General features: G+C 37.3%; 1 protein-coding gene across 1 annotated transcript; it reads left to right on the forward strand.

The window, feature by feature from the left end:
- Positions 1–5,889: 5,889 nt before the first annotated feature.
- Positions 5,890–24,382, forward strand: LOC114358149 (uncharacterized). Its single transcript, XM_028312030.1, has 18 exons — positions 5,890–6,412; positions 6,844–7,076; positions 7,456–7,625; positions 7,956–8,040; positions 8,524–8,726; positions 13,270–13,354; positions 13,587–13,641; positions 17,363–17,575; positions 18,367–18,373; positions 18,492–18,712; positions 19,185–19,365; positions 19,721–19,963; positions 20,249–20,324; positions 20,609–20,811; positions 21,590–21,674; positions 21,810–21,864; positions 22,307–22,496; positions 24,284–24,382. Exons 1-18 carry the CDS (start codon positions 6,117–6,119, stop codon positions 24,380–24,382), a joined length of 2,700 nt encoding a protein of 899 aa, XP_028167831.1. The 5' UTR covers positions 5,890–6,116.
- Positions 24,383–25,150: the final 768 nt, after the last annotated feature.

A 25,150-nucleotide genomic window follows, 5' to 3' on the forward strand; every position in this document is an offset into this window, starting at 1 on the left:
TTTATGATAAGTATAGATGTATAGTATATTAATAACTACGAGTTAGCTTACTAATAGGGTTACTTAAGTAGCTAATATAAATTTTCCACTTCGTGGTCACGACTCGAGGACTTTTCTTTTCTGTAACATCTATTTTAGGGCTATTTTACTCTACCAGTATAATGACATACAAACACCTACTACATATATCTGAACACACTTAGTTACCACTTCAATAATTACCATAATAACTCACAATATTACGCTCCCGTTTTACAAAATAGGGATATTAATTAATGCTGATAAAAACTAGACGCCCTTACGTCAAAGTGACAGTTTTGTAAAACTACTAACGTTAAATTATGAAACAATGACCGAGCGAATTTGGATATTATGGTTTGTTACCGCTTTGGTAAGTTTTGAATCACTCCATAAAATGAGTTTATAATTTTTTTGCATATTTTTATGTTACCACACATTATCATCTTAATGTGCATTTTACATTATTTAATTCGTTAATCATTTCGGGCTTTTTGGATCGTAAAACTAAGTCATCATCATATCTAAATATATAAAAGGAGAAACTGACTGACTGACTGACAGATCAACGCACAGCCTAAACGGCTAAACGTAGGCATTTGAAATTTGGAAGGGACGTAGCTTAGGTACCGTAGAGGTGCACTAAGAAAGGAATTCCCGAAATTCCCACGGGAACGGGAATTAGCGGGAAAAACGGGATTCACGCGTACGAAGTCGCGGGCGGCCGCTAGTCAGTAATAAGGCGTTCACTGAACATAGGCCTTCCTCAATGATTTCCAGTATGGCCGGTTGAAATAAGCACTGATTAAAAGCTTTGGCTTAGAAAGGTCATCTGTCCACTATGTAAACACAATTAAAAATTTACCGCATTCAAATCAAAACACCCAACATGGATCTGACATAAGCCCCAACTAAACAACGAGATTATGCCATTACTTACCTATTCCGTTGAAAGTCCCAAATGAAGATTACTAATGCAGTAACACACCAGCCCTGTCCCTTAGTAGAGGGCGCGTCCGACATGACACACGGCCCTTATTCATCAGATCTCTACATGCCTATGAAATATGTCTGTTTCATTTGATTAGGCCTACCGTACACGAAGTTACCTACTAACTAGTAACTAGCCTAGCGACTATAATGACTTTTTTTTATGTGACAGGTGGCAAACAAGCAGACGGATTACCTGGTGGTAAGTGATTACCGTCGCCCATAGACACCCGCAGTCCCAGGGGCGTTACAGGTGCGTTGCCGGCCTTTAAGTTGAAGATACGCTCTCTTCTTGAAAGCTTACTTGATTTGACTTAAGGTCCTATGTCCCCTAGATCAATGGTCACAACTCAGTCCTCCATCGCGTTCGGTCTTGAGCTTCGCGTTTGATCACGCTCCAGGTCTTGCCGATAGCAACTATTATATGTACATTAGTAATAAATTCATACTTTTGTCATTTATTTCATTTCATGTCATTTATTTTGGCCATTAATATAAAGACTACATAACCCAGAATAATTAAATCCTACCACTTCTTTAGGACAGTAAGTGATGATTGTGTGTCATCATTACTCAAAATAATGCTTTTCTGTTCGGTATAGTTTGTGGTAGGGCTTGGTCTAAGTCCGCCTGGCTAGCAACACTATTTTAACTAAGTCTCTCGCCATAACAATAATGTTATCATGCTTGTTATATTCATACATAACAGTTGGAGGTAAGATAGCTAGTTCCTCTGTGGTTGATAATTCCGGAAGAAGCTCGCTACCAACCTTCAGCCTAATCACCACTTTCCGTCAGGTAAATTGTAAGCCAAAAGCTTTCTCGTTGTCAACAAAAAAGCAAGCTTTCAATATTTTAGTTAAGTTAGTCCAAAGTCCCCACGTCTGCCCACAGCCTTAATTTCTATGAAATATGTGCGTCTCACTTGATTACTCGCACACGCCTTTGTAGTATTATGATTATTAATGTGCCTCAAATGTTGCCGATTAATATCCAAACAACGCTAATTTATTTCGACTATCTAGTTATCGAAGTGACTTCCTTATCTTTTATCATCACAATGATAAAATAACACACATTAATTTTGTATAAAAGAAACGAGTAACTTAATTAAACAAATGAATCTCATCATCATCATTTCAGCCACAGGACTATTACAGCAGTGGATACTGCTGTAATAGGCCTACCCCAAATCTGAATCAGTCGAAGTGGTGGTCGCCATGGCCAAAATCGGTCGGATGAATCAATCAATTTTTATCTTGGGAATTTATTCATTTTAAATCGCAAATCAGCTTCTTTTAACATAATATGCAAATCAGCTTCTTTTAGCATAATATTCAATACAGCTATACTAAATGCATCTTTTAACACTAGTCATCAGCTATGAAAGCTCTTTATTTTAGGCACGCTAACCGAAAGAGTGCACAACATTTAAATGCGGATAAAGTCGCAAATTCGTGCTAAATTATCGGTTTTCGTGCATCATTGCCCTAACACTGTCTTTTCTTTTCTCAAGACTTGAGATCCTTTTAAGCAGCTGTCATTGGGTCTTGAAGATTACAGAGTCAAATAAAAAAGTGCCAACCCCTCAGCTAATAGGAAAACTTTGGTAGCCATCACAACTTGGCGTTCTTTTAATTTAAGCAGATCATTTTGTCTTTATTACACAACTTTGACGTTAAAATGGGGGCCTTAATCGCGATACTGATCGTGATTAGTAAAAAAGCTGTTAATATTAAGTACTTTATAAAAACAGCCAAAAAACATCAGACTATATAATTATTTTTGTTGCAAAATCACTTAATAACACCTTAAAGTACCGCTGTGTGTACTAGAGTACTGTCTTATGTAGAGTATTAGACACAAAGGCCTTTGGCTTGACTACGCAATATTTAGGGATGTAAAATCTTCCAGACACAATCAGTTATTATTATTGGCATACTTTCTTTCAGTAATTTAAATAATCTCCCCACATAAAATAAATAGCCTTGTCCCACTACACAATAAACAAGAGACTGTCTTTCCTTCATTCCAATCACCATACAGTTTTAGCAGTACCTAATTACTATTATTTGAATTGAATTTTTTCATAATTATGCATAAATAGAAATACATTGCAAACAAATAACATCGAAGAGTATAATTAAAACAAAAGTGACAAAAATAATCCTATAACTCCACAATATCTGTAGAAAAAAAGGGTATGAATCGTATGCTATCACATAAAGTATGTAAGTGCATGGCGGCCGTCCCACTGATTTATGGGGTCCGTAAATTGTCCCCACTCCCCACTATTAGGGGTGCGATGACCAATATTGTCCGGGCGATGTCGTTTTGTTAGTTATCATGGTATATTTTGATGGTGCATGTTGTAAGAAGTCCGGATAATTATGTTCTTTGTATGTATATGACCGTTTTTTCGATAGACCACATTTCAAGCAGAAGGATTATCAAAGTGCAGTATTGGGAAGTTTGTGATGCTATGTAACTTGTAATACAAACGCAATAGGGTCAGGCATTCGACAGGTTATTTTTACGCATTGATGGAAAAAATAAAACGCTTACTGTTTTATTTTTTCCATCAACATTTTAGAAAGGACAAATATTTTTAAGAAATAATAATGTACCTACCTATCTTATATGAAACAGAAAACTACGAGTACTACCTATTTGTAGTTAGCTCGATACTTAGTAGGTATCTCTATAAATCTGTCTATGTTTTAGGTAAGTCAATAATAAATCAATTCCCTAATCAGTAAGTCAAGCTGTAATTATATTTATTTATTTATACTTTAATGCCAAATAAATTGGAATATAAGGCTAGTTAGTTGAGTAAATAGGTAATAAGACCTGTTGGGAAGCTCGTCAACATCTTTTCTAAACTGAAATAAATTATCTGAAAAGTATCGGTATGCATCCTTTCCCATAGCACTTAACCTTTAACCACCTCTGTGGTCTCGTGGTAAGACCACCTGCTTCAGACGTAGAGGTCCCGGGTTCGATTTCCAGTGGGGGCAGAATTTTCTGTTCGCTTATGTTGGTGGTAGGGCTTGTTCTAAGTCCGCCTGGCTAGCTACCACCATCTTACCTAAGTCTGTCGCCATAACAACAATGTTAACAGCATTGTTGTGTTCCGGCAGTTAGAGGTAAGATAGTCAGTTCCTCCGTGGTTGAGGATTCCGGGTGAAGCTCGCTTCCACCTTCGGCCTGATCGTCACTTACCATCAAGTGAGATACAGGCCAAGAGCTTCCTCGTTGTGGATAAAAAAATAAATAAAAAAAAACTTAGACTAGAATGAATTAAGCTTAGGTACATCCTTAGCTTAATTCATTCTAGTCTAAGTTTTTTATATCTATCTATATATATAAAAGAAAGTCGTGTTAGTTACTTCGCTTATAACTCAAGAACGGCTGAACCGATTTAGCTGAAAATTGTCAGGGAGGTAGTTTAGAGCCAGGAGAAGGACATAGGATACTTTTTGTCCCGTTCGAAATAAAAAAGTCTGCTTATTTATTGACATTAAGGCGGAACAAAGTTCGCCGGGTCAGCTAGTAGTAGATAAATTGCCCTACGTGTTCAACATTGTTTCCCAAAACCTCCAAATCAGAAACAAACATGACGATTTCGGAATTATTTCGGCTTATTAGCCACTTTTCATGATATTTAATGGTCCAGAAAAGGGCACAGAATTTATGGCATCGCAATAAATCGGCGCAATTGGGATACACGCCCCGGCACTTATCGTGAATTGGGCTTTTTGTATACGATAATAATAAATTAATATTATTAAAGTAATACAATCAATGGAGAGGGGTAGGTTTATGATGTACGTAACGCACTTTACGGTTACGACTTGTATCAGGTAACGTTGTTAGTGAATTATTTTGGCTGCGCTTGGGGGTTTATTACTAAGAGCTTGAGTAAGAACGTCTTCAATTTGTTTATTGGTTACTTAACTACTTTTGATATGATATTGACTTTTGGAACAGGCCTCAAGAAGCTGGCGTAAGATTCAGGGCAAATAAAAACTTAAATCTGCTGGCGACCTTATTGGTAGAGACAAACTAAGGTTTAAGTCGCACCATAGTTTGTCTCTATCATTAAGGTCGCCAGCTAGGCAACTCTAACAACTAAGCTATAGGGGAGTTGTTCGTTATATCACAGAATAATAGTAAGTACCACAATAATGGTGGCACCACAAGTAAGTCATGGTCAATGTATTAGGTCTGGTTTGTTCACAGTGGAAGTTTTATTTTTAATTTCAAACTCACAAAATTATGCCTTCACCATTTATAATTTTGGCATTCTAGTGGTTAAATAGAAGGGTCATGTCACACGCCTATGGTCGGTCGATCATGACGTTGGTTTTTGAAGTCGGTAGGTAAAATCCATACCACAGCAAAAAAGTAAAATTTGTGGGACTCGCTGAAAGGTCTTTAACCTGAAATTTTTCGCCAGCTGGCAAGCAAATAAATCCGTCTCACCCAGTAAAAACTAAAATTAATAAAGCAGATTAAAGCAGCCGGAGCAACTTCGCATATTATTCAAAAACTTACTCCTGTAGACAGTTGCGTTTCTTCCGTTATTTTCATTAATGCCAACTTTTAATGAGTCCGAGTTTGTCGTAGTTTCTTTGTCCATTTCGAGGATTTGCCTCGTTTAATCTGCTGGGTAATTAAATTATGTTCAGCAGTTGTGAGTGCAACGCTAATTTTGGGCTGATTCATCTAGATCTTGGATTTTTTGGCTAGCAGATTGGCCGCAAGTCATCATCATAGATCATTTGCTTCAATAATTTGTAGTAGAGCCTCTTGTTAGATAATAATTTAGCGGTCTTCCTTAATAAATTAGAGGGAGTTTTAAGGATTTCTAATAATGAAGTTCGGGTCAATCGGAAAGCTAATAATATGCTTTATGTTATTTGCGGTTAATTGGAGAGGCAGATCTATAGAAATAGTCTAACAGTGTTTCTACTTTCTACCTTCTTTCTATTGAGTAGAGAATAAAGTTTAGAATAAAATCACAAGTAATTTGAATGACATGAACCGTCAAGCTGTCTTTCTGTCATCACTATGAAATTGCTGTGGTTGATCCAAATTACAAAACAATGAAAGCAAAACTGGTAGCACTCATAGTTATTTTTGTCACCAATTTCAGGATTTGTCAAAGCAAGAGGTATGACAACTTCACACTGTTTGGGGTCGTGCCCATAGAGGTGGATCATTTGAAATTCTTGCAAAATCTGGAGAAGCAGAAGTACATAGACATGGTGTTCTGGAAGAGACCCTTCAAGTTGTACCATGATGTCCAGTTCATAGTGAATCCAGCTGATAAGGACTTGTTCATGGAAAGAGCTAGGCACTTCAAAATGCACGCTGAAGTTTTAGCGCCTGATGTTCAAAAGTAAGTGAGAACCTAAAGATTTCGATGTGTTAAGTATTAAATTTGTTGTATGTACAAAAGTGAGAACCCAAAGACTTCTATGGACAGGCAACGGCATTAATATCTGAACACTTTATCATCTTACCACAGAATACATTATAATAGTAGCAAATCTTACGTAGTCGCTATAGAGGCTCTGTACTGCTACAGACTTTTCACTGGACATGCTGTGCTGAGTGATATTGCTCACTAAAATGCTGATAAGTATCAACTACATAATATTTAGCTGATTCCCAGCGAGAAAAAGCTGTGCCGCAATCTTTGTGATTTTTATTCCGAATTAGTTGACCTGTAGTATATTAGAGAAGTTTATGGTTTTAATACATCTTTCATGAGTTGCCCTATGTATTATAATGCAATACTTGTATGATTATCATTGTATTATTCTTCAGGGCATTCGACAACCAAACGATCAGACGCTACCTCAGGCTTAGAGTTGAAACGTACTCCTGGGAATTCTATCACACCTTAGAGGACATCTACCAGTGGTTGTCAGATCTGGCTTTGAAATTCCCTAATATCGTCGAACTGTACACCATTGGGAAGTCTGCAGAAGGCAGAGAGATATTCGCGGTTGGCATAAAGAAGGGGCGTACAGCGAGAGAGAAAGTTATCATTGAAGGAGGTAAAGAGATTATGTGCATAACTAAAGTGATCATCATAATCAGACCATTTTGTCTGCACTACAGGAGCTCTTTTGGGAGCTTCGGCCTACACTTAAATGCTGGTGTAATCTTAGGCTGACTTGCAACATACTTTGAGGGTAACTTTAACAATAACCAGTGTTTTTGTATGGAGTTTGACAGATATTTGACTTTTGTCAATGTTCAAAATAAATAAGATGGTGTAACACAGGTTTACTCTTTAAAAAATTGATAAGTATGTAAGAACTATTGATCAGGTTGATTTAATTAAGAAAGGAAGTCCATGGGACAGCTTCCCACACTACTGGATCTACTGGGAATAACACAAGTAACCATTAAATATTAACCAAAATGTTCTAGGTGTCCACGGCAATGAATGGGTTTCAACAGAGTTCGTGACTTATTTGGCCCGTGAGCTCATTTACTGCAATGCAACCAAAAATGCAAGAATCCATCATTTAGCTGAGAGATACCAGTGGTTTCTGATACCAGTTGTCAACCCAGATGGGTATGATTATAGCCAGAAAGTGGTAAGAAATTAATATCTTTATAGTTCGTTCTTTTCAGCCGAAAGACATCCACTACTGGACAAAGGCCTCCCCCAAGGATTTCCACAAAGACCGGTCCTGCGCCGCTCGCATCCAGGCATCTCTCGCGACCTTCACCGATCATCGGTCCACCTGCCTAGGCTACGTCATGCCACGCTACGAAATAAAAAAAATGGCCACAGATCAAGTATTCTACTATCTCACTATATTTACAGTAATAGAAACTTTTTTTTATCTACCTACTCCCCAATTAAAAGATCATTATACCTACAAGGTCATAATTTGTTTAGTAAAACTGTTTTGATCTAACAGGATCGTCTTTGGCGAAAAAATAGAAGGAGCCTTGGAGGCGGCGTAGGCGTTGATTTGAACAGGAATTTCGACTATAGTTTTGGAAGTAAGTTGATTTTGAACCTACTATTAAAAAAAAAAAATATGAAGGACTTCATTCTCAGTGTTTGTCTTAAAATAAGTTTTTATCAGAGTAAGGGCTGATTTTTCAATCGTCAGATAACTTTAAACCGAAGATTAAGTTTTTGACAGTTTCAGTATGAGAAATATGTCAAAATGACAAGTTTATTCTTCAGATATAAGTTATCTGACGATTGAAAAATCGGCCCTAAATGAGTTATTTTGGGAATGATATCTCTTTAAATTTCTAGGTGCATCACTATACTCAATTGAATTCCTTATTGTTTAACAAATTAAATTTAAATACTTTATGTTTTAAATAGCACGTAGTACAGTTTAGAGGTCGCAGCATTTGATGGAGTGTTATTTTTTAAAGGCTACCAAGCAAGAGTCTAAGTTACTGACTAGTGCGAATCTCAGTAAGTAACTTTTTCCTTCGTCGCATTTTCACATTATCATTATCTTTCAGAACATGCTGCCAGTCCGGATCCAAAAGACGAGCAGTACTGCGGCCCAACACCGTTCTCGGAGCCAGAGAGCAAGGCGCTGTCACAGTTTGTGAACCAGAAACAAGACCATCTGAAGTTCTACTTCGCCTTCCATGGGTATGGACAGAAGCTGGTCATACCATACGCTGATAGGGTGAACCATGTCGAGGATTACTCCGAAATGGTGAGAGTTTCAAGATAATGTACCATCTTAGACTCCATCCCACTTAACACCAGGTTCGATTGTGGTCAAATACCTGTCTTGTTGGGGGAGGCCTATGTTCAGCAGTGGACGTCCTATATCTGAGATGATGATGATGATGATGACCTGTCTTGTTATGCATAAAAAAACATAAAAAAATAGTTATTTTGGTATGGAAGATAATTAGGTTTGTAGAGGTGAGAAATAAAAAAAATCGGACAACAATTATTCTACTATCCAACTATCTTATGATGGAAATTATGATAAGTGTAAATATTCAGGTAGGGCTGGGTAGTCGAAAATTAAAAACTATTTGTTAATGCGTAGGAAATACCCAGCCCATGGACTCACGTAACGCATTATCCCTACTATCATGCTAATCTGTGTCAATATTACAAAAATAATTATCGTTATCAAAATATTTAATTAATCCACTTAGAAGAAGGGCTTTTCCGAAGATAACCATCAAATATTTTAGGAAAAATTCCTTCGATACTTACCTAACATATTTATAAATCTGTCGGCACGTCAGGGATTCGAACCTCAGATATTGTGGGCGAAATAGGGTATCGTGCAATGAGAATGAGACTTGTGTTCGAACACTTAATAATCGTCAAACAGAGTTCTAAATCAGCACTTAGTTCTTAGTACTACAATCTAGACTTCGTCGAGCGATAAAATAGGCACTAGGTGAAACGTGGGACAGTTCCGTGACGATGTCTTCTCTTGTCGGCGTCCGGAGCGAAAGTGAGTTCGTTCCGTCCCGCCGTGACCGTTACGACTCTGTCGAAGCGCGCCAAAGCGGTGTTGCGCCGATTCGCCGCTAGGTGGCGCACTTGCGTTTCACTTTAGTGTCCGTACTCATGACCGTCTGCGACACGGCCATCCTGCGTGTCACACGTCCTCGTGTGATCATCTGAAAAAAACCAAAAGAACAGCACAGTATCCGCTCGGCCAATCCTATTTCAAGCAACTTATGTGCTTTCAGAAATGAGGAAACTAAACTTTCAGTACTACTAGATACTCTTTCTACAACTAGTTACTCTTTCTACTACTACTAGTTACTCTTTCTACTACTAGTTTACTATACTCTATCCACTCTTCCAAATAAAAGCCATCCAAGTAGATGTCTAGTGTTTCTAACTAGTAACCATAGCTATCTATTAGAAACTACCTAGCTTTTAGGAATCCAATCACTACTATTCACAATTCCTAATAATTGCTACATTGAAGTCACTAAGACCATGTGGTAAATCATCATTACCAAAAATTACTTCAAAAATTGAATGAGTCCCAGGTATCACAATCGCGGTCCACATTTTGCTACCCTACCTCGGGAGCCTAAGTCAATCAACCAATGACTTTATGATCTTAGCTACACACTGCCAGATCCTACTGCACCACCCAGAACTATCGCACTACCGAATTTCCACGGACTACTCAGAGCAGATACCAGTTTCTAATAGGCTACGGCTACGGCATCCTGGTACAATTTCCGACCAAACAATTGAGAAACCTGTGCTTGTAATTAATTAGATGGAACTTAGTCATCCAACTCGTTTCCCTCACAATCTCAATAGGTACTGGGCCTTCAGGGGTCTTCCTAACACGATCATGTGAATACTCAATACACGTTTGTTAATTAGGGATTTTAAAACATAACGGTCACCATCATAGATTTCCACAATTTGAAACGAAGGTAGATGGGTTGACTCATTATAAAGTGGGTCTGTAAGACTCGAAATATTCGTCTCTATTTGCAGTATAGACGTCTATTCCCACAATCAATTAGAATTGAATACGAAATAATCAACGATCAGTTAGATTTTAACGGATGACTATTCGGAAATACGTACGCTACTATCTACCTAGCGATCGCTTGATACATTATCAAAACACAATAGAGATTAAGGTCCATCAAAACTNAATAATCGTCAAACAGAGTTCTAAATCAGCACTTAGTTCTTAGTACTACAATCTAGACTTCGTCGAGCGATAAAATAGGCACTAGGTGAAACGTGGGACAGTTCCGTGACGATGTCTTCTCTTGTCGGCGTCCGGAGCGAAAGTGAGTTCGTTCCGTCCCGCCGTGACCGTTACGACTCTGTCGAAGCGCGCCAAAGCGGTGTTGCGCCGATTCGCCGATAGGTGGCGCACTTGCGTTTCACTTTAGTGTCCGTACTCATGACCGTCTGCGACAAATCTATAATACAATATTGAAGACCTTAAAGTTATTGGTATGGTTATCACTGGTTATTGTTATATCTCATAATAAACTATAGGCCGTCTACGATACCACGTAAACAAATTGAAATTCTAAGCTGAAAAAAATCAAATAAGGAGACAGCCAGTGATCAAATTGAAACTAGGTTCAGATAAAGTCACGTAGGAACAGTGAGCTCAGTACTATAGCTACGTTATGGTTGGGAAACGTAGCCTCTTACTATAGGCCTTATAAATAAGCTCAAAGTTGTACAGCATGCTATGGAGAGGATTATTGCTCGGTGTTTCTTTACGAGATCGAATCGGTAATGAGGAGACCCGTCAACGAACTAAACCCGCTGACATAGCCCGATGGATTAGCAAGCTTAAGTGGCAATGGGCAGGGCACATAGTACGCAGGACTGACGGCCGATGGTCACTTACCGGAAAGCGCACCCACAAGATGGACCGACGATAGGACGATAGATTCATACCATACATGATGCGGGCTGCATTCACTTTGATCTGTGGCCTAATTCAGGTATTTTGACACAGTCAAAATCTTGTTGACTTTCAGAAGTTGTCCTATTGAAAAACAGTTCTAAATCCGTATTCACAAAGGGTCATTTCGATAAAACGATTACTCGATAGGATCGCAACTCAGCGATTTGTTGTCGTTAAAGTTTTGTTACGTGACTAAGGCTACTGATCGCCGCTGCCCATGGAACGCATGGAGTTTCGCAAATCGTAATGGTCAACGAGCTAATAGTTTTATTTTGGTGGAAGCCTGCTGTGTGCCCTTCAGTTACGGTTTAAGCTTTCAACGGGATCAATATGAACGCCGAATATTCATACAACATTTAAAATTCAAAGGACAATGACCAATGAGTGTGGTCCAAATGTTTACCACTAACGAGACCTATGTAGTGAAATAGTCTACTAAATACTGATTCATTATAACCAAACCGCAATCAAAAATATGCTGTCAGTAAAAAGTTATGACTGAATGAAAAGTCTGTTTTTTACGTTTTCATCCGAAAAATGTTCTTGATATCATTCTATCCATTGCACATTTTGGACTAATCTACGCATATTATGTCATGTCGCATGTGGCGTGGGGTTATAGATGAATTTTATCAAATATTATACTATAGTCTATCCAACATAGCTTGATTAGAATGACAGCTGTCATCAAAAGTAACGACATAACTTTGTAGTAGCGATCAATGAGAGCTAAATATTGGCGGACAAGAAATAATTCACGTCTGACCTACAAACAATATTTTCGACGACAGTGCTTCCAATAAAAATGATAATTTCGTGTAAATGCAGCGTTAAATTACACCAATAAGTAGTAATTCGAAATTATAAAAATCAAGCTAGAGTATTAACGACGTCTCTACAAGGTTATCTCGAGTTACAAAAATGTTAGTGTTGGGACATATCGACAAATGTCATATTAAATTAAAACTATTTTTTAAACATATTTAACAATTTTTTTTTCCAACTCATTTTTTAACATATTATTATTTAAGTCAAGTTATACGTTTTTCTAAATGTTCACTATTAAAAACCAAAAAACATTTCATTCTTAAATAATCAAACATCGGAAATCAATCACCGGTAATTTTTTGGGTATTCATAGCACCTTTGCTCTAGAAGAGATGTCCACCGCCCTCTAGCGAGAGGAAAAAACCACTGAAGAACACTGATGATAATGACTACGACTTAGGTTGTACACCCTTGACATGAATTTTAAATTTTACTGTCTTTAAATTTAAATCATAAGTGTCATTTTTATGAATAAAGATATATGAAGAAAAATGGGGTGCATTTTTTCATATAATTTTTTCGAAACTTATCGATACATCTATGTGAACCGTACGAAACATACCCATCACTAGTCACATTCGTTTGACAGCCGTCATTCTAATCAAGCTATATTGGATAGACTATAGCTGTGCCTACGACTTTGTACGCGTGAAAATTGTTTGAATAATATTTCCCATTTTTACAACATTTGTCTTTACTGCTCCGCCCCTATTGGTCGTAGGGTGATGTTATTTATCCTAAAATCATCCTTGATAAATGAGCTATCCATAACAAAATGAATTTTTCAAATCAGACCAGTAGTTTCTGAGATTAGCGCGTAAACTACTACAATTTTTCAAACAGTCATAACTTTTTACTGACAGCTTATTTTTTTTCGTCCCATACTGAAAGTTAATCTCTATTTAATGGACTATAAGCCAATATAGGTCTCATTGGTGGTGGACATTTGGACCACTTTTGGTCATTGTCCTTTATAGGTTTTTGTTTTCAGGAAAATTACGGGAAACAAGCAATAGTGAAAATGTACAGGTTGTACAAGAAGAAATACAGCGTGGGTACATTCTACGATACTCTTGGTAAGAAAATGTTTTTCTTTCATGTATCCTTGGATAGTCTACAATGCTTTTAGATATACCTAATGAAGCATAGTACATTGTTTGATAAGTGAACAAAAAATAAACATAAAACAATTAGAATATATGTTTATGTTCAGCAGTGGACGTCCTATGGCTGAGATTATGATGATGATGATGAATTTATTAAGAAATACCTACATCTTACATAAGTACAATAAAGTAATTTTTACAGGTTTTCGGATTTCTGGAAACAGTGCAAGCTGGGTGAAGAAGACACATCGAGTAAAGTTAGTAATTGTTTTTTTTAGAAAGTGCCATAAAATGCAGAAGGTAGATTTATATGCAATTTAGCAAAATCTGAGTAGACTTACCTCGCCTTTTAAATCATACCTACCTGAATAAATGCTTAATTCGTTGAGGAAACCTTACAATGTTTAACTTGGAAAGTTAATAATTCCTACGCAAGTGGTTTTCAAGTTATTCCAATTAAGGCGTGGTTAGGATAAGCTTCGATCCGAATGTAAGCTACCTACTTTAAGTTAATCATAGAAACTCAGCAAAATCTTTGGAACTTGATTATTAGGATGCCTTCACATTGTTGTTGGTCAGCAACAAATAGCTCGATATAGTTCGTTTCATCCACGAAGAAGACGCTCCCACCAATTTGTGGTCGAGGGAAGCGAGGGGTGCGAGGAGTTTGATCCGAGCAATCCGAGCGTCATTATTGTAGTGTGCGTGTGCACTCATGAACAACAATTTAGCGTGTACCAATAACACTCAAACATTAGCGAAAGAATGGTGGAGCGCATCTTCGTCGAACCCCGTCGTTGGACGTTGAAACCGTTAGAACCTATTGTGGTGAACCCACTCCTAGCAATTCAAAACAATTGCTATTATAAAAAAGACCGTCAAGGGCCATTTTTATAATACGCATTGTGTATTCATTTTAAAGCATAACAAAGCAGGTATTTGAATGCAATCATGATGTTATGTGAGATGCAGCAGCAGTCTAGGATGAAATGGAAAGACACGAGTCTTAACGCGATGTGAATAAGCACTTACAGGGCAGATATGTACCATCCTAGACTGCATCCCACTTAACATCAGGTGCGATTGTGGTCAAATACCTGCCTTGTTATGCATAAAAAAAAAGATGTTTATTAATAAGTTATAATAAGTATTACAGTCTAGGATGGTTATTGATTTAACTATTACTCGTAATAAGTTATTTCCCTCGCTACGAAAAAAGTGAGAAATCTGTTCGTCCTGCATTAAATTCTGTACCAAGTCTCTCGCGTACCTACGGTTTGATAAAATCTAGTCTGCATCTGCCTTAATTCAACTATCTTTTAAATAAAGCTCAGGAAATTGAAGCTGTGTGTACTCTGATGCGGGTGTTAGGTTATTCATAGTTAGCTGAAACTTGCTTGAAGCTCTTTAGAAGTTTCAGACGGTGTAAAGATGAGACGGTTATCCTTGAGATAAAAGGTTTCATTTTAATGTTCTAAGGGGGCGTCCATAAATTACGTGAGACAATTTTGGCTATTTTTCAACCCCCCCGCCCCCCTTGGTGAGATTTGGTGAGATTTTGCCTGACCCCCTCCCCCACCCCCTAATCTCACGTGATATTTAAAAAAATCCGAAATTTAATAGTTTTGGAGTAATTTAACTGAGAAAGTTTTTTTTGTGTGCTTAGTGCGAGTTTGCATGTACCGTTGTCGCTAACGAGTGCATCAAAAAGATCTATTTTAAGATTTTAGTTCTTGAAAGTATCTGCTAGGGATGCTNTGTACCGTTGTCGCTAACGAGTGCATCAAAAAGATCTATTTTAAGATTTTAGTTCTTGAAAGTATCTGCTAGGGATGCTGTACAATCATCATACATTTAATGCATGTCATTTTTTACGCGACTTTGATAAAAAAAAACTTGTTTTATAATTTTCTTAATTTCGTCATTTATTCTGCATTTTGGTATTTACACATGCAGACGGTAGCATTGTTAGTTTTATTTGTTTAGACGGTATAGAATAAAATGTCATTATCATCATAGAAAATATAATTTTTAGGGTCCCGTAGTCCTGACAAGGAACCCTTATAGTTTCGATATGTCTGTCTGTCCGAGGTTTTGCTTGGAAACTATTGGCACTAGACAGTAGAATAAAATTTTGAAAAAACATTTTTTTAGGGTAGCTCCCCTACGTGTAAAGTGGGGATGAATTTTTTTTCATCTTCTACACCATCGTGTAGGATATCATTGGATGACTTGGGGGTTTCAAAGACTATTTTTCGATTTAGGGGTCCGTTTGCAAACTATTAAAGTTTAAAGTGCCAATTTTTGTTCGAGCAGGGCGTCCCCCCACTCTAAATACTAGACTGTTGGCTTGAAAAATCTGGAAAAATTCATAATAATACTGCTTTTTATGAACTTTCAAGAAAACTATAACGGTTAGGGTAGGTCAGTTAGTAAGAGTAATAGTCATTTAACTCATGTATTATAAAATTTCATATCTAATAAAAATTCCTTAGAAGAAAATATTAAAAGCGACTTTAGATGAAGTAATTGCTTGCTTCTGAAATATATTTTGTTAACGACGGACAACTACGGAACTCTACACTGCGCGTGGCACGACACGCACTTGGCCTATCTGGCAAACTCTATTTCTCTATTTCTTACGGAAAAAATTACGTGATATTTCCTGAGACCCCCCCTCTCCCCCACGTGAGATTTAGTGAGGTTTTTGTTGACCCCCTCCCCCCCCTAAAAGTCTCACGTAATTTATGGACGCCCCCTAATTTCTAAGAATGATAAATATAGACGTGAGTGTTAAAATAAAGCTCTAGTAATTAAACATTCAGAATGATACATTAAGTAAAGGCACAGAATAAATAATAGTAGTACCTGTAAAGGCCTAAGTTTAAGGGCGTAATAGATCCTAGAAACTTGTAGAATTCTGTGCCCTCGAAAAACATGCTCAAGAAAAGATACTTTTCTGTAATATTTTAGTCGTTTGGTTCCAGCTGATCGTAATAGGACTCCTCGTTCCCGTGTATATCATAAAAAGCTACTAAAGAAGAAATATTTGAACATCAGGCCTCCCTAACCTGTTTGGTCAGCGTGGGGAATTGTGGCCAAATCTTCCTTTTTACCTCTGGTAAATTAGAAAGGATCGTCTTCCTGCTGTGGATACTAAATGCCGTGATGATGTGTTATATCAGGCCTCCTCAATCTGTCTGTTCTCCGTGGGGAGTTACGGCCAAATCCTTTTTTTGCCTCTTGTAAATCAGAGAGGATCGTCCTCCTCCTGAGAAAACTATTTTTTTTTTAAAGATTATTAGTAATTTGTTATTGCACAAATTACTAATACTCCCGTTAGCCCCTCGTACTAAGCTAAATATGCTTGTATCACGAGTGAGCTCACCACAATAGTCGAGCGGCGGCGGGGACCGAACCCGCGTGCCCCGGATTACGAGTCGGCCAGTCCGACCCCTTCACCGTTCGGCTATCGTGGCCTTATAAAATACTAGCTTTCCGCCCGCGGCTTCGCCCGCGTGGAATTTTGTCTGTCACAGAAAAACTTTATCGCGCGCGTCCCTGTTTCAAAAACCGGGATAAAAACTATCCTATGTTCTTTCCCGGGACTAAAACTATCTCTATGCCAAATTTCATCAAAATCGGTTGCGAGGTTTAAGCGGGAAAGCGTAACAGACAGACATACAGACAGACAGACAGACAGACAGACAGAGTTACTTTCGCATTTATAATATTAGTTGGGATAGGTCTAGCTAGCGGATAACTAAATCAGTGCCTGAGTTACGGAAGCAGCATGGAACCCCTCCCTTGATACACATATTATGATGTGACAGAGCATACAAACCTGAAGCACATCTGAAGTATCAATGACGTTAGACGTCTCAAAAGCCCTTCCTAGCCGCTTCCATACCTCCAGCTCTCAGTTAAGCGCCAGAGCTTTAAATTCCCTGATGATGTGTTCTTCATCTGTTTCCCCAGGTACGTCTTCACATTCCTTTTGCGAGATAACGGCAGCTACGGTTACGCCCTCCCTCCAGATCAGATCGCCCCAACCTGCAAGGAAACCCTGACCGGTCTCGTTGAAATAATGACAGCTAGACCTCGCCGCGTCCGAGCGAATCTGTACAGTTCTGCGTGCAGTTTGGATGTTGGATGGAATTTGATAATTTGTGTGGGTTTTATGATGATGAAGTAAATTGTGGTAATGTTAATATTTTGTTTTATTGCAAATGCAAGTTAGGAAACTTCAGCTATAAGGAGATAATAGCCTAATAACGGCACCAGCGTCCGATTTGAGTGTTTGGTGTTACTCACACCACAGAATAATAATAAGTACTACGTACAGAAGTTTTACTTCGCGAAGGTATTTAAAAAAAATTATGCTCAATGTCATTAACAATATGGTGTACTTAGCCTGTCTCAAGAGTCAAGCACCATTTTGTTGACAAACGTCAGTGATCGGCACTGCGCCGAAGCTATAGGGCTGACTTCGGTAAAATGATGTGACGTGAGGTGCCAAACTGCGGAAAATGGCGGAGGAAATACATGATTTAGCATGAATTATCATGAATAATATTTACTACTTATTTACCTCTCAGTGTCTTGAGGCAACTTAAAAAAATACATTCTGTGTTTTTATTATTATTTAGGCAGTTAAATACTGCACATTTCTTTATTTTCTTCCGTCATACCTACACAAGAATACGCGTGCGTGAGTCAATGTTCGCTCGTATGTGAGGCCTTGTCGAATAGTATCCTGTAGGTGGGCCATCGTGCGTGTTTTGTTTTCAGTGTAAACTCGCGGAGATGAACAGGCCTGCTCACACCATCAGAAAGAAACAGCTGAAGATAAAAATAATAACATAAAACTCGCTGTAAACTAATAGATATTGATTGAAAAACTTTAATCTTAATATCATTGCTTTAAAAGAATAAAATTGTATTATATGACATTGACGCACTATGTCATAATACGATTTAAGTAAAAATGTGAAATCTCTGAGGCTGAATTTTAACATGATTAATAAAATTCAACATTAATTCAAAAATGCATATAAAAATATTCATTCTACTTCTATACTTTTGCTCAAACGTTATTTGTAAGAAGTATTCTAATTACACTTTATACCGTGGCATGCCAGTGAATGAAGAGGACTTGGAATTCTTCAATAATATTAATTCTTTGTATAATGTTAACTTTTGGAGGCCACCTAGTACCCTATATAGGCCGATTGAGTTTATTGTGTCTCCAGAATATCAGAAGGATTTCATAGCTGATGCCAACAAGCATGCTGTTTATTTGACTACTATAATACCGGATCTGCAAAGGTAAGGCTCCTTACTATGTCATTGTTCTCAAGTACAATACACTCTCTATAAGATTCAAAACTACTTCTGAAATCTAATTTAAGAGACATTCTAAGGAGACATTAATCTCTAACGCCCGTATTCAAAAACATTTCTATGAGGTCTCACAGAGATCTATTCAACTATGTGCGTTCGATTTGCTCCTTCACATAAGCAAGCATCGTTTGTGAATACGGGCGTAAGTTCATTTTGGATAGCGCGCGCGCACCTGAAGTTGTGTTGATGTAACGTGATACAGGGTTAGTTTAGACTAGCTAAGCTAAATTTTTTAACTCAGCTCTTGTTCTGCAATTCTTATGATGGTAGCGTATCTTCAAGCACAGTTACCCTGTAAGGTACTACGAACTGTAGTTCGTACTTTGTTTGACAATGTCTTCAGTAGGAATTACATCAAGGCGATAAGTAAGTACCTATAATAAATCTGAGTTTTCAGAGCATTTGACAAGCAAACTGTAAAATCATACATTCGGAGGAACATGGAGTCCTTCGACTGGCGAAGCTTCTTCAGGCTTAGAGACATATACAGCTGGCTGAAAGATCTCAGCAAGCAGAACCCAACTGAAGTGAAGATGTTTTCAATCGGCAAAACCTATGAGAACAGGAATATTTACGCCGTAAGGATTATCCTCAGAGGATCTAAAAGGAGGTACTTCCCCTGCTGATTATCATGTAGATGATTTTAGTCCAATGAGATCTTAGTGTGCTGGATACCAAAGATCTTAAATTATTAGTAACTTGAAAAATCGAACTGTTTAAAACCATGGACCTAATCTTCTATTAAGGGAGACAAAAAAAGGTTTTTAGAAGTTAAGTAGGTAAAACAGTTGTGAGATGACAAATTAACTTTTCCCCGAAACAAACTTGACCCTCACTGGATGGGTTTTTATTGGCGGTCAAGCTGTAGATCCTGGCTACAAGGAGTTGCAACAGTAGGAATAGTCCCGTGTTATGATGATGTTGAAAATGAAGATGATGATAATGATAAAAATAATGATAAAGGTGTCTCAATCTTTTTGCAGATCCAAAGTAATTGTAGAAGGAGGGATACATGCTAGAGAGTGGATATCCCCAGCATTTGTCACTTACATGATGTATGAAATTCTTTATGCCCCAAGTAAAAAGAACAAAGAGTTGTTGGACATAGCAATGACGTATGAGTGGTATTTCGTCCCAGTGCTGAACCCTGATGGATACGAGTATAGTCATACAGAGGTTTGACATTGTGGATAATAAATAGAAGTAAAAGAACATGATAAAAATCAATAAGCATTAGGTAGGAATTCTTGAGTGACAAGCTACACAGAAAAAGTAGACAGTGTCAAAAATTATTTTAGTACCTAATAAAATCCATGTTTTGTTTGTAATGTTGAATCCCAATAATGATCGCAGGTAGGCGCTGGACGCAGACCGCTACCAATGGTCAAGGAAATCATTGGGGGAGATCTATGTTCAGCAGTGGACGTCAAATATTTTCAAAGTGAAATATTTTTCCCACAGGACCGTCTCTGGAGGAAAAATCGTGAACGAGGATATGGTGTGGATATAAACAGGAATTTTGCGTATGCTTTTGGATGTATGTTGTTGTTTACATCCATTTTATACAAAGCTTTAAATATAGCCAAATCTAGACTAAGCATAACACTATCTAAAAAAAATTGAATGTCATAGATAGAATATTCCCTACATAACAAAAAGATTTACATTGTATTTTTATCACAGTAATATCTTAAAATAATATGACTTGGCCCTGATATTAGTTACATTCAAATCAAAGATCTTAGACGACTATGAAATACGATTTTTTCACGCAATTAAATTCAACACTACCAGGTAAATCCCTGAATTTACTTCTTACAGCGATTGGAGTAAGCAACCACAAATATTCGGACATTTACTGTGGACCTTCAGCATTCTCCGAAAAAGAGAGTCAAGCTATGGGACAGTTCGTTGAGTCTCACAGCCAAGACCTAGAATACTACCTGGGCTTCCATTCGTATGGGCAGTTTATGATCATACCTTACGCTCACTCCATAAAGCATCAAGACAACTATGATGAAGTAGTGAGTATGCCTAAATGTTTTAGATAGTTTGGAACTTTTACTGAGTACAATAACCCAAGCACGAATAACTCTTGTTATCCTAGAGCTGTCATTATTATGGTACCGGATTAGTTACTGCTATTAACACTAGAGTACACGCGCGGACTACTATAGTAGACCAGGGTAACATTTTACGCTATAACTTTTTGAAAACTTGCGCCAGAGAGCTGGCATTCCAGGAAAGCCTCGTTTACTAAATTTGTCAGTAAGCCAGTAAAGCTTGGGTCGCTAGAGTCTGCGCACTTTTCTAAAATTGGCCGTCAAAACTGCGGGTCTAGTCAAAAGCCCGAAATCATTCGAGAAAAAAATTATGAAAGACTTGTAACAAATGGATTTACACCGTGTACCAGGCAGTAGAAAGTCATGAATACTATGACAGATAAAAAACTAATCATATTTATTCAGTCAATTATTGTTTGTTAACATTGGTCTCAAAGTGCAATTTTGGTCCAAAAAATTTACAACTTTTAAATCTGTTTATAATGTTTGATCCCAAATAGTTGTATAAAAAAACTTTGATTATAAAATAACTATAATAAACACTTTTATCATTTACATAGTAATTCTATTCATAAATTGCTTATAAACTGATTTACAGTGATTTTAAATTGGCTTACCAGAGTAGGCCGGGCGTGTATTCGTGTAAAAAAAGGGGCGCGTGTACTGCAGTGTTAAAATAACCCTTTTTCTGGCCCAGTCGGCTAAAAATTTGGTACCATTTTACATAATTTTGTTGCAGAAAAAAATGGGAGTTTCTGCAGCTTGGACAATTTCGCGAAGATATGGTACTCAATACTCAGTTGGTACTGCGTATGATACTGTAGGTAAATGTTTGTAGATTATGTCACATTCAATAAAAGGAAATCTTTCTTGAGCTGACAAAAAGTCGATATTTCATTACTCATGAAAATTATGGTTAATTTAGGAAGCATTAGAATTCATTACGTATTTTATTTCAGGGTACAGAACATCTGGAGTTAGCGGTTGTTGGGTTAAAAGAACTTTTAAAGTTCCGTAAGTACAACTTGTTTCTAAAAATTTCAACAATTTAAAAAATATTATGTGGCAAATACACTTAAATATTTAAATTTAAATCATGTAGCTCTGTGAGGTGTAATGTAAGTAGTAGTAGTACGGTGGTTTCATTGATGATTGTTGTTGACGCGTTAACCCTTAATCGGAAAAACAAATTATTATAATTTTTATTCGGAATCTAACACAACAAAGTTCGTTCGTTTCAGCCGAAAGACGTCCACTGCTGAATAAAGGCCTCCCCCAAGGATTTCCACGAAGACCGATCCTGCGCCGCTCGCATCCAGGCACCTCCCGCGACCTTCACCAAATCGTCGGTCCACCTAGTGGGAGGCCTGCCCACGGCACGATACGACAAAGTATTTATGATTATTATTGTAATTATCTGAATGAGAATTAATTTTACTGATCATTTTATACACAGTTACGTTGTAACCATGGAACTTCGTGACAACGGGGAAGATGGGTTCGCTCTACCCCCAAAATTGATTCTACCCACATGTCGGGAAACCATGGACGGCTTATTGTCTCTCCTAAAACCCAGAACGCCGAAATACCAGAAGATGAAAGTAGAAGTGATTCAAAATAATCATCAGGAGAATACTATGTTCGACGTATTTGTACTAGTTTTTAATCTTTTGTTGTTTATTATAGTGCGTTATGAATGAATTGATGCTTTTTATTACAAAATTTTGTTTACTGTTTGGTAGTTATAAAACAGTGTGGTTTCCTTTGCGCATTATATTATGAAAAATTAATAATCATAATTAGAACCAATAGGACCTCGAAATTAGAATGAAGCAATGAAGTAAAGTTGTTTATTCATGCATTTTTAAGGGTTAATGCCTTGTAAGTAACTCAGTTACTTGATGCAGTGAAAAAATATTATGTTAACAACGTACTATTTTTACATTTGATGCAGAAATCGTTCCGTGACTTCAAAGAATATCTATTATATCCAACAAAACATTAATTTCCTACCCACACAAGTTAAAATTAGAGTGCATGCCATTCGCGTAACGGTTTTTCCATTTGCTACGCAACCCGACATCATAAATTTCATAATGAGAGCATAAATGATGTTATCAAAGGTGGTAATATGACTAATGATCCGAATAATCGTTTAGGCGTCACGACAAATTGTCGGATCACGTGATTAGATGCCATTTATTTTGGTATAACCAACCAAATTGTGTAGATCTGCCTCCCCCCTTGCAGCGGAATGTTAAAGGTTAACAGAAGGGTTCCAATTCTGAATTCGATGGGTCATATTATAACGGACTAAAGATAGTCATGGTTATGGCATTAGTTTTATGATTTGTCATGCATTCCGTTCCGAACCCTATCGAGAGAGGATAAAGGTCATTTTCGATGGACGATAGTTGATTGTAATCCAGTTTTTTGGGCATCGTTTCCTTTTGTATGGGGATTAATTGTCTGCCACTGTTTATTGGATCATTAATGGTATCTTTATTTGTTGTTATTCCGTTCGAACATATTTCATTTCAGCTAAAATAATGATGAGTAGTTTTAACTTCACATTGGCCTTATAAAGCTTAGTTGTATAATTTAGTCAATATTTATTTATGAAATATTCTAGTGTCAGAGTCAGTATACCCTTTCATCATTTTCAACTTCTTAAGAGCCATTTCACAAAAATATTCCGCGCGAATTTAGGTAAAAGCTGTCAACGCAACGTCAAAAGAGTAAAAAGAACGCTGAAATGGACAAAAAAATCTTGAGCCGTGACCGTATTAAGACTTGATTTAAGTTATTAAACTAAATTTTTAATAGAGTTTATTAAGTCTTTTATATTTCGATTCATAATGAAACACGAATAGGTATAATATGTAAAATATATATTAAGTACAAAATAAAGACAGTCACATAGTGAAAAAAAAATAATCTGCCCCCTTACAGCTCCATCATCGGACCCTGGATACGAAATATTCGTCAAGGCGAATCACACAAGCCTTAACTCCATAGGGTTCTATTGTTTTGTTACGGAGGTGGCCATTGCATCTTCTCCAGATCCATTATCAGACAGAGCTAAGAAATAAATAAATAAATATTATTATAAGTAAACAAATAACTAAAATAATTCATCTTACCATCTTACTTTTTACTAGTCTTACTAATATTATAAATACGAAAGTTTGTGTGGATGTCTGGATGTTTGTTACACTTTCACGCAAAAACTACTGAACAGATTTTGATGAAACTTTACAGTACAGTACAGCAGTACTAGGCAGTCTGTGTTCAACTATCACTCGGGTCGGACGTTCCTATCGCAAGACCTTTGGTTCACTCAGTTCCGATACGACTCTAGTGCTGTGTGTAATCATTTTCGTGAATACACTGAGTTTATTAATTTCTACGAGTGGATTTCATTTTGCCTGAGACCTACGCCATGAACCCTGAACCAGAAGACCCTGTCGCCAGCGACAGCGACGCTCATCCATCCCTGGCGTCGACCAGAATTACAATGTATAGGCTATAATTTATGACGATCTGTGACAAACTAAATTTCAAGCGGGTGAAGCCGCGGGCAATACTACATATTTCATACTAGCTTTTTGCCCGCGACTTCTTCTGCGATGAAGTGGAAAATGGTTCTAATAGAATTAAAATATTCTAAGAAAATTAATTTTGTTAAATGATTATATTTTTTGATATAAAATCTACACATCATTATGTTTAAATATTTGAATACTTACAAAATTATGAGATCTTTCTAAAACAAAATTAAAACACTACACCTGCCGCAGATTTCTTTGTAAACAATGTTTTTTTGTTTTTCCTTCAGGTGCTAAAATCACCAGGCTATTGTGTGCGCATACTCTGGAGTATTCCACATACAACTGGTCGTCGGAGAAGCATAGATTTCCATTAAGTCTACTCCCGCTACCATATGGAACTCCGCTAAAACTCGTGAGGGCGCCAACACTTGCTTTTGTATCGAAAATTAGTATGAGCAGCTGCGCACGCGGTTGCCCGTTGCAGGCTCTATGCAACCACACTATTTTAAACCGTGGTCCCTAAGCATGAGATGGGAAACTGCACTCTCTTGAATTCTCTTGAATTTGATGGTGTTAGGGGAATCCTAGGAATGAATACAGACTTTCCAATGGAATCTCCTCATCAATATTGCGAAATTGCGAGTTGCAATGCAATGTTACGTTTTCACTTGTTATTTTATTGTAATCTGACCTTGATTTTTCAAACACGTGTCAAAATAAAAAAAATAATTTAAATCAAAAGTACTAAG

This window comes from Ostrinia furnacalis, unplaced genomic scaffold (assembly GCF_004193835.3).
Source record: "Ostrinia furnacalis isolate ACB-3 unplaced genomic scaffold, ASM419383v2 OfSCF3745, whole genome shotgun sequence".
Classification (NCBI taxonomy): domain Eukaryota; kingdom Metazoa; phylum Arthropoda; class Insecta; order Lepidoptera; family Crambidae; genus Ostrinia; species Ostrinia furnacalis.